Consider the following 11,019-nt stretch of genomic DNA (forward strand, 5'->3'; position numbering starts at 1 on the left):
GCTTGACTCCTGTGCAAAAAAGTTCTAAAATGGCATTGCAAACACCAACTTTGTATAAGGCGTATACTGACATTCCTTAAGTACTGACATTCCTTAAGGGGTGAAAGTCTGCCCTGGCTGAACAAGGAAGGGTGCTGAGGTCTGAACATTATTACTGGACATGCTCAATGGTAGTACGGGGATCAGCTGGTGGGAGAAATATTGGTTACCAGGGATGATTCTGTAAAGTGCTGTAACTTGCACCAATGCCACCATGGCAATCAAGGGGTGAGGGATGCACTGGACATGATGGAATACTCATTAAAGTGCCCTAAGGCACATACAGAATGACAGGGATTGAGGATAGAAACTAGGGCTTATGCTGTAATGTGCCATAATGGCATTGATGGTAGTATGGGGAAGGGGGTACCACTAGACCACCAGGACTGATTCTTTAATGTGCTGTAACAGCACTGAAGTAGTAACAAGGCTCGAGGAGGGATACGCCAGAACATAAAGTCCTTAAAGTGCCATAATGGTAGTAATGTATTATGTAGGGTAGGGACCGGATAAGGGACTGGTGTGTGTGTGTGTGTGTGTGTGTGTGTGTGTGTGTGTGTGTGTGTGTGTGTGTGTGTGTGTGTGTGTGTGTGTGTGTGTGTGTGTGTGTGTGTGTGAGAGACAGTGACTGGAGGGGGGTTTCACTATTTACACAAGCAGCACAGCCTACTACCACTACGGGTCTGAAACCACGCAAATTAGCCAATAAGAGGTCCCACCTCATCGCAGCTAGTATGTTTCTTGGGGGTCTATATTACATAGTCTAACAGGCGTTGTCGAGTAACCTTTAATTGAAATTTGAACTTTTCTAGTTCATCTACCAGCATGTCTTTGGGGTGTGAGAAGGAACCAGGCACTCTGTAAAAACCCACATGGACAGAGAGAGACATGCGCTCACTGCACAGAAGACATCTAACTGTGTTCCAAACTGGAGAACCAGTCAGTTAGTGTGAGGCAACAAAGCTAACTGCTGCAGCCCTGTGCCAGGATGGTAGACTAAGCATATTTAAAGCCATACTGAGTCTTCCAAAGCTATGTTAGTCAGCATCAGAACTAGGACAGTAAATGTTTTTCTAACAGGTATACTGCTTCAGCCGAATAACTTTTTAAACTGTATGCTGGTTATTGATAAAAATGATTAAATAACGAGTTTACCTATGACTGAACACCATTTTCCTGGGTATTTAAATGACAGGTAAGGCCAAGGAATGATGTGCAGAGCATTGTGGCCGAGTGGCCCGAGTAAAATATATGTTTTATTTTTAAACTGTAATAAACATAAGTCATCCCTTATGATGTGCATTTGAGAGGAATTCTATTTATCACAATTCCTGAAGGGTGTGGGAATGACATTATGACCAGCAACTAAGTCATAATCCTTTACATGAATTTGGTATCAGAAATGTTCTTGAAGAGGAAATACCTTGGTGTTGTTTGTAGAATAAAATGTATTTTATTTACTTAACATTTGTTTACCGGGGAGGTCCGACTGTTTAGTAGCCCGTTTTCAGCATTGGTCAGGGGAGAAAAGTTCTAAGTACGAGTTACAGTACAGTATTGTCAAAAATACATAAATCAAAATGTCAAAGTACAGCAGCTGCAACAGTTAGGATTTACAGTGAAAGTTAGACAATTACTGGTGGTTGATATACCCATGGAGAGGAGGGATGACATTAAGATGACTTGCAAAGATTATTCAGAGTACCTAAAAACATCCAGTAGGATTTACATTGTACAATAATTTTAATACAACAGGTGGGTGGGCCGTTGACCCATTGAAGGAGGTGTCAACAGCAAGATGACTGACTGCAGAAGTCATCACATAGGTGTTTTTATAATAAGGCAGACAACGTACTGAGTGGCTGAGAGAAATGGGAAGATAGATGCATCTTTTCACAGTTAAATTTTGCTGAAAGTAAATAACCGTTTGTTAATTGGGTAAACGTATTGAACATGCAGCCCTTCTTCCAAGGGCAACCCAGCTGCGGTATTTGATTCAGTGACTTGTTCAGAGTCACAGTAGGCAGATGGAGACTAAGCGAGTCAAACCAATCACTGTTGTAGGATCTAAGTTTATCAGCAAACAATTTTAAATGTCTGCCGCAAAGACGTGAACATGTAGATGCTAGTACATTTGATTGCAAGCTTTTGTTGGTGCTTTATCTATGTATGTATGTATTTATTTTTGTTGATTACTTGTACTCAGAGCCACAACTAAGCAGGACGGTGGGGGCATGAACATCAGGTGCCAATGGTGCAACAGTGTGGTAGTGGCACTGAAGTGCTCAGTACGATTTAACTGTAGCAACATCAAAAAGTCTTTTGCTTTTTCGTTATTTGTTGGGGGGGGTGGCAGTTCGGGGAACTGCACAGGGTAGCAGCAGCTGCTAGCTGAGTTTCTGCCGTAGTCTTCACTTTGGTAACTTCATCTCATCAAATTTTATAAACTGTTTTGTTCATCACAGTCCCACTCTGCTCATAAACTACCCAAAAAAGAACAAATTGGGATACTTGGGATTAACATGGCAAGGCTGGTCAAGGCTCTAGGGCTGCTAGCCTAGTAACCCTCCTATGAATCTATGGAGCTGAAGAGATGCAGAATTTCCAGCATTGCAAATTGCATTTATGGTTATGTTTGAGAAATGCTGCCTTAAACAGTACCTGCTAAGTGGGATGCAGTGCCTGCAACAAGGACATCCTTAAGCAGAGTCTCATTTCCCTATTTATACCCAATCAGGGTATAAATAACTGAGCAGTCATGCTTCTTTCCCAGTTGTCCGTGTCCTAAGTAAAGTGTGTTCTGCAAGCGCCATTTTACTTGACCTTGGGAAAGTTCTCTATGTCATACACACACACACACACACACACACACACACACACACACACACACACACACACACACACACACACACACTCTTCTTGTCTTGGGGTACTTGTGTAGTATTATGTTCAAGCCCTACCTAAGCAACATGAAGAAGATTTCAGTAGTTTGTGATTAAGAAAGCTTCCCTTAATCCATTGATCCCACAAACTGATTTTTGTTCCTGCCTTCATTTACATTTTTATCAACATCGTCTTTTCTATACGTTTCCTTTTTCATTTTTTCCAGCACACAGATGAACGAGTGTTAAATGAGTGAGTGGGCTGATGAAAGACAATGCCCTTTACAGACATGACACAAGCCCCAAAAGCAAATAGTCCAACTTAAACATCTCTCATTTATTATACATATATGTATCATAGCTGCGCCAATATCATGCTAATTCAAAAAGTAAAAGCAAACTGTACCTTACCTGAATGTAAGGTTAATCTGCAAAAGTTTCAAAATAGTATTTGAGTAATGCATTTGCTACAAGGGATTTTCTTCATCTTGTAAATGTATTAAAACTGTTCTTCGGAAGTGCAAGATCGATGTGTACACATTACGCACCAGATGCAGAGCAGAAATCCGATTTGTGTCTGATAAATACAAAAAGACTCAGGTACAGAATGCAGTGTGCATCTAAAATTTTCAAGACAGTACTCCAAATATAACAACAGAGAAATCATTTATCAGGAATATTACCAGGTTTTGTGTTATCTGTGTATTAATGCGTTGAGCATGTTAGCAATCACATTTATTACAGATCTAAGAAATCTCTTAGAGAAGTTTTTACAAACACATGTAATACTTGAAATGGATGATATTGGAGAATAAGTTACAGCAAAAGGTTATTATTTATGATGTCTTTATTGTAATAGGTTAGTGTTCCTGCAATAGTGGCAGCATAAGATGTTAGACGTTTGATATTTCTTAATGCTTTTTGCCCCCATGCATGTTGCAGATTGTTAGGTCTCCCCAGTTGTGGAAAGGCCATCATTTGGAGAGTCCTAGTGGTTGGCTATGCCCTTGCTGGCATTCTAACAATGAGAGTGATTTTTGTTAATCACCATGGGGTAAGATGGTGGTGCACTGAGCTCTGTGTACCATCTCGGTTGGGGTGCCTTCTGTGCGGAGTCTGCACGTCTTTCCTTTGCTCGTGTGGGTTTCCTCCGGGTGCTCTGATTTCTTCCCTCATCCCAAAGACATGTGGATTGGACACTCTAAATTGGCCCTAGGTGTATGTGTGCATGTGAGTGCTTTCTGTGGAAGGTTGGGTGCTGGGCTTTCAACTCAACACCGTAAGACTCAACTGCCAATCGTTCTGAGAACTATTGTTTTTCTGTGGTGACCCCTAAACGGGGAAAAAGCCAAAAGAAGAAGAAAGTTGAGAGAGGTTTCTAAATTATTGGGGGAGGATGCTCCTAACAGGTGGAGCTGTTTACTTAGAGGCCCTTTCTGTAACTGCAAGACCAAATGATTGCCTAGAGATCTAAATCAGTATTTTGAGTGATTAATTTTTAGTTTTCTAGCCAGGGTGGGCAGTAATTGTAGTGTGAAAGTTTAAAGTGTATGGTCATTTTTAAGAGAATTGTTTAATTAAGGGGAAGCCAGTTTGCCTTTTGCAATGTCAGCCCCTAGTGTTCCATTGCTTCACCTGGAGTGATTAACCAGAAAGCTCAATTACTGTGCCTTATAGTACTTCTGCTGTTCACTGACTTTACAGCGAAAGGAAATAAATGAGTTCCTGTTTAGGCAACAAGATATGCGTAGAATTAGTTTCTAACATTTCTGTTTTAAAAACTATGTACTTCCATGTGAGATTTTCAGCAATTTTAGAACAGCAAGTTTATTGTGGTATATTTGGTGGTGGAACCCTCACCATCAGTGACTGGGAGTTCAGAGATATTGTGGAAGTACCCCTTTGAGGTTAACAGCCACATTACCCCATTCCTGAATGTTCATTGTTCTGATTCATTGACCCTTTTATCCTTGTCCCAGGGGGGAGAAGGCCACCACAGGGTACAATGGAGGTCTCAGATTTAGATTTCTTTTCCTTACAGTCAGGCAAGATCTTTCTGTGTGTCCTTAGAAAGAGGAAGTACAAAAGGAAGCATCTGGACTGCACTACAAGGACCTCACCACTGAACCTTATCTAAAAGGGAGGGCTTTCCTAGTATCTCTAACTGACTAGAGTGAGTAAGGCAGAGGGGGGGGCATGGCCAAATGACCTGTCTCTCTGGAAGAACAGATACTGCAGGAGGCTTTCTGCTCTGCTTACCTCCTCAGTGCTTTTCCCTGGATGGATGAATGGCTTTATTAGTCATACAGAGTGCTTGGCAAGAACCGGATGTGATAACACCTGTTTGTAGGACATCAGATGAGGTTCTCTGGCCTCCATAGTACTTGAGTGTTGGAGTAAGGAACCAGTTCCACTGTTGTGGCTATCAAGTACCTGATGCATATGATAATTTTCAGTACAACTTGGCAGAGTGAACCTTAGTGACACAAGAAAGTTGTTGCATAGGAACCTTCAGAATAACTTAGAATACCATATGGCAAACTTAGCTAATATCAACAACCTCTCCATGTGACTGCGACATAATGCTACAGATGGGCCACCCTGTGTAGTGGGGTCAGGCATTACTATTCAAGTTCATGCAGGATACAACTTCAGGGCTTCCTCCCCTAATGTCCCTTATGATGGCTCATCATTGCTTGAGCCCCAAGTAAAACGGAAGCTGCAAAAGAGCAAACAGAAATTGAAACTTTTTCTCATAACCTAATGAGTTTAAAAAACTTGCAATTTAAGAAAGGCCAGCACCTTCCATTTGAGCAGTATTCCAACAGAAGCCAGCTTAGGTTCATAGGTTCGTACTAGGCTATCTGCCCTAGGGCATTTATAAGCCTAGCCAGAGTGTGTGTGGCTTTCACCACCCCTTAGGATAAGAATACTGCGCCCATTTAGGGTTTAGTTTACTGTGCCTCTGTCTAGTAGTGACACAGAGATGACCCCCAGGGTAAACCTACGATCTCCCATCCATTCGTCAAGATTTCTCTTGAAGAGAGTTAGTGAGGGGCTCTGCCTAACATGGACTGGGATTCTGTTCCAGAGTGTAGGGAGCCTCTGGGTTATGAATCTGTCCCTCCAGCACGTCCTGTTTATTTCTGTGTTGAGGTTCAAATCTCTTGCTCTCGTGGCTCTGGTGGATTTGGATTTTCTGAGGTGGAGCATGTCCATTAATTCCGGATTGGACATGGCCTTATACGTCAGGCATAGATCACCTCTGAGTAGGCGGTATGCAACTGAATAGAGCTGGAGCTTCTTCAGCCGGGCAGCATATGACATATGTTTGAGACCCTTTATCCTCTTGGTGAGGAATTTTTGGTGTCTTTCCAACTGCTGCAGGTGTCAGGTAAGATACATCCCAAATGGGGCATTGTACTCAATCATGGGCCTGATAAGAGAAGAGTACAGGGGCACAATGACCTCTCTTGATCTAGATGTGAATCCCTTCATGATAAGGTGGGCAATATAGAAGGTCTTCCTAACCACTTTGGCAACGTGAGTGTCAAATGAGAGGTTACTGTCAACTTGGGTCCCTAGGTCCCTGATTACCTCTTCCGTACTTAATGGATTACCACCTATGTGGTAATTTGTGGGTACCTTGTTTTTCCCAAAGGGTATGACTATACATTTTTTGGCGTTCAGCTTAACGCCATGGCTCTGGCACCAATTATCCGTTTCTATGAGGCCTCTCTGAAGGATGCTCATGTCCGCTAGAGTATCAGTTATGGTGCCCAGTTTGCAGTCATCTGCGAACTTTGTCAGCCACAATCCTCCTATGTCAATATCAAGGTGCAGGTACTCCACGACTGTCGAAGCCAACCATCAACCAAAAAAGCAAAAATCAATAAAAAATGTTTATACTTGAACAACAAAAGAACTTTATTCCATGGGTTGTTAGCGCTTTCACGTCTACTCTGGACGCTTCTTCAGACTTTAATAAAACACTTCATCACTTCTGTATTTAAACACTTATCAATTAAACAGTTAACCAATGAAAGCCTTTGTACGAATACATAACTATAAAAAGTCAGAAACTTCTAAATAGATAAAAAGTCAGAAACTTATATTGTGAAAATTAAAACTTCAAAATTCAACATTGACATTAAAATGGATGTAGTAATAGATTATAACTGTTATTAACATTTCAGATGGCAAATAGCATATAAATATTTAAAAATACAAGAGCATATAAAAAACAGCATGTAATAAAAACAATTCAAGTGTATGAAACTACTGAAAAACTTCTAAAAATACATATTCCTACTAACACCAAGAAACATGAAAAAGTCAAAGGTATAGCAATAAATAACTGCTAATGCTTAAGATGACGACTGACTAGAATAATGTCAATGTTGAATTTTGAAGTTTTAATTTTCACAATATAAGTTTCTGACTTTTTATCTATTTAGAAGTTTCTGACTGTTTCTGCCACTGTTTTTCATTCACATTTTTGATGAAGGGTCTATATTTTCCACAGCTGAGGTAAATATACTGGCCATTTTTTTCATTTTTATTGAGTTTTCATTCATCTAAATGGTATCTTTATCAGTTTGCAAGGCCATCTTAAGAAGTGCCTTACTTTTGAAACCACTTCTGTGAAAACCTTTTCCCCTTGGGATCTGACTTTTATGTTGGAAAAACTAATATTGCCTCCTTTTGAACTGTCAGCCAAAACTGGTCATAAATCTCTGTCTTAGAAGACAAATCTGGCAGTAGTTATATCAGCCAGAAGGGTTTCATGATTTCAAGCTTTTTATAACAATCCCTGTGCATTATTTTTTTTAATGGACATGTGTATCTATGCACTAACCCTACTCTTTATGCCCAGGTAACTAAGAAAATTAACCTTAACCAGCCAGTTAGTCTACATGGGTTGTTCTCACTATAAAATGGCAGAGGGACATATTTGTTGCACTATTTGATTGTGCTCTGGCAGCTAATATTTTATTTCAGTAACGCTGTAAAGGTAATAGAAACATTGATCGCCTTTTTTAACCCTTGCTATGGGCAGAACAGGCCACAAAAGTGTCCTACGTTGCTATTTCGAGATGACTTTCAGAATATATGCATATACTGTATACACACACACACACGTGTGTGTGTGTGTATTCTACGTTGCTATTTCTAGGTGACTTTCAGAATATATGCATATACTGTATACACATACATGTGTGTGTGTATGTATTTCAGACTCTGTTATACTAAATCTAACAAAATTCTGTCAAATGTACCAAAAGCTCATTCAGTGAGGACCGTAGCTACGTCCCCTGTTTTTGTCATGAAGTCTTCTTTTGATGATATCTCTGCAGTTGTGACATGTTTCTATCCACATTGTTATAAAATAATCTAAGATGGCTGTAATCTCAAGTTCCAGGTCGGCTATTAGGACCACCATACTTTGTGGTACCCCATCATGATGCCACCTCAGAGGACAAGCTGGGGATTCTCTCAAGCTTTTAAAACAAGTGGACTGCATCATATAAGATGCCAAAATTAAGCACCTGTCTTTATGATCTATGTCTAGTCAGTTTGTTATACCCAGCCATTGTCTCCCTACTAATATCAGTACTTTCTCATATGGTATGAACTGGAGGAAAGTCCCTGAGATGCACAGGGCTGTATGAAATTGTTAGTTATGCTGTTAAGAAGGGCAATCCAGTCTGCTGAGAAGGAGAAGTTTGGAACATTTTGGAAGCTATGGGAGGAGTTTTTCATCCTGGAAGAGTTCTAAAGTTGCCAAGTTACTGCTACTCATGGCATACCGATCCTGCTGCTGAAGTGAATGCACAGGGATCGTGAAAATCTAATGCAACAGTAAGCACATAATTGTAATTTTTGTTGGATTAACTAGTAATACAATAAACTCACAAAATGGTGGTGTATTGCAGAAAATTGTTCACCATATTTTGTGCTTATCTCTGAGGTCTCTTTTTAACTAGCATGCTTAAATCCCAGACGTCTGACTATCCACTACCATCAAGCCCATCATTACACTTGTTAGTGTTTATAAGGGATAGAGGACAACAGAAATGTAAGCTGTCTTGTAGCCATTGTGTACAAAAGATTTCAGGTTTAACGCTTTCACATTCATTTCATGATGTTTCTTCTTCTTTCGGCTTTTTCCCCGTTAGGGGTCGCCACAGTGGATCACCTGTCTGCTCATGATTGGTAGTGGAGTTTTACAGTGTTGAGTTGCCAGCCCGGGACCCAACCTTCCACAGAAGGCACACACACGCACTCACACCTAGGGCCAATGTAGAGTGTCCAATCCACCTGCAGCATGTCTTTGGGATGTGGGAGGAAACCGGAGCACCCAGAGGAAACCCACGCAACCACAGGGAGGACATGCAGACTCCGCACAGAAGGCACCCCAGCCAAGGATTGAACTGGAGAACCTCTTGCTGTGAGGCGACAATGCTAACCACTGCACCACCATGGTCGCAATCATTTCATGATTAATTTTACCAAAATTGAACTTCTGTTTACACATGGATGTTTGGAACTGCTTTACAAACGTGGTTCAAAGAAGTAACCTGGTAAAATTTTGCTTTTAAACTCTGTTCAAAGTAAGACTTCACTTCATGTCTAGACAGATGTTTCTTATTTCCATGAACAGAGCATCTGAGAATTTTTTTGAAAGTTTTACTATCGTTATCAACAGTTTGTTTTTGAAAAAAAAAAGCATCAGAAACTACCAGCCTTCAACTGAGGAAGTTTGCCATTTGGCAGATGAAAAGCACTTCAGTAATTTTATTGTTGAATTTTATTAAATTAAATGTGAAGACTCTACAGTTGTTGGGACCGATTTGTGGTTTGATTATTTTTTTGCGCTTCGTTACACTTTCACAGTTTGTGTTATTCTACTACATGTGTCCTTGTTTGCCATGAATAGGAAGATACATATATGAAAAAAAAAACTTTTTTGTTCATAATCCCTCATTCACTCAAGCAACTTAGGTAAAGCACGAAAGACTTTGTAAGTGGTCACCGTGCTATGCTACTCTCTAATAATTATTACATTATTCATGTTTGTTATAGGTTATGTGGAAAGAAGAAGAAGCTGGTTATAACAAGTACCAAGGAGAAACCAAAAAAGGAGCCCAAAAAGGACAAAAAGCAGGAAGTCAATGGGGATACCAAAAAATCAGAAGAAACCGTACAGCTCATGAATGCTGAAGCCAACGATTGTCATTCCAAGACAGCTGACGAATGTGTGGCTGTTAATGTGTCTGATGTTGATGAACCCTCAGCTGACGACATGAAATCGTCAGTGTAGCTACCGTAACATCTGGAGAGACTGAAGGATAAAATTCTGTGTATAGGCAAAAGTTGGAACTCCCAGAGCTGAAAATGCTATTAGCTTTTTTGTCAGTGTTGCTGAAGTTAAAATATTATTTTTAGGAGGCCTTTATCAATACACAAGTCTGTCTGCAGTTATCTTGTAGATAGATAAATACATGCCGCGTATACAAAAATATATGTGCCTGTGTATGCAGACATATGCATACATATATAATGTTTGTGTGCGTGTGTGTGTGTATGTATATATGTGTGTGTAGGATGTGTATACATATATATAGTTGTATGTATACATATACAAGCACATGTTTATGTATACATATTTGTCTATACATTTATTTTGTGTGTGTGTGTGTGTGTGTGTGTGCGTGCGTGTATGTGCATGTGTGTATACTTACATACACACACATACATGCATACATATAGATGCAAATAAATATACAAGCCTATTTTGCTTGTGTATCATGTCTAAATTCCTCCAGTTGCATATTACATTTGTGTAATGCCTGTGTTTGTTTTTCTTGTAACTGTTATAATGATATAGTAGCGCTTGGTGATGTTTTGAGGAAGGTCAACTTTTTCAGTAAGAAAGCAGCAGATGAAGATGCAACGCAGCAGAGTTCTCTGTGTAAAGTAAGCCCATGTCATAGTGCTTACTGCCCCTTCCGGTACCAGATTAGGTCATTGTTTATTTTACTGCATTTACTTCATAGGAGTGCTATCTGCATAGTATTTAATTGCATACTTTCTG

General features: G+C 40.0%; 1 protein-coding gene across 2 annotated transcripts in view; it reads left to right on the forward strand.

The window, feature by feature from the left end:
- Window positions 1-10,539, forward strand: part of CD44 (CD44 molecule (Indian blood group)) — a 284,952-nt gene extending 274,413 nt beyond the window's left edge. Inside the window, exon 8 of one of the 2 annotated variants that reach the window (XM_044082648.1) lies at window positions 10,008-10,539. In XM_044082648.1, coding sequence (XP_043938583.1) covers window positions 10,008-10,245 — 238 coding nt within the window. In that variant the 3' untranslated portion in view covers window positions 10,246-10,539. The remainder of the gene's footprint in view (window positions 1-10,007) is intronic. The other variant, XM_044082649.1, reaches the window with a different exon arrangement.
- Window positions 10,540-11,019: the final 480 nt, after the last annotated feature.

This window comes from Protopterus annectens, chromosome 9.part0, assembly GCF_019279795.1.
Source record: "Protopterus annectens isolate FY-2018-M chromosome 9.part0, PAN1.0, whole genome shotgun sequence".
Taxonomy (NCBI): domain Eukaryota; kingdom Metazoa; phylum Chordata; order Ceratodontiformes; family Protopteridae; genus Protopterus; species Protopterus annectens.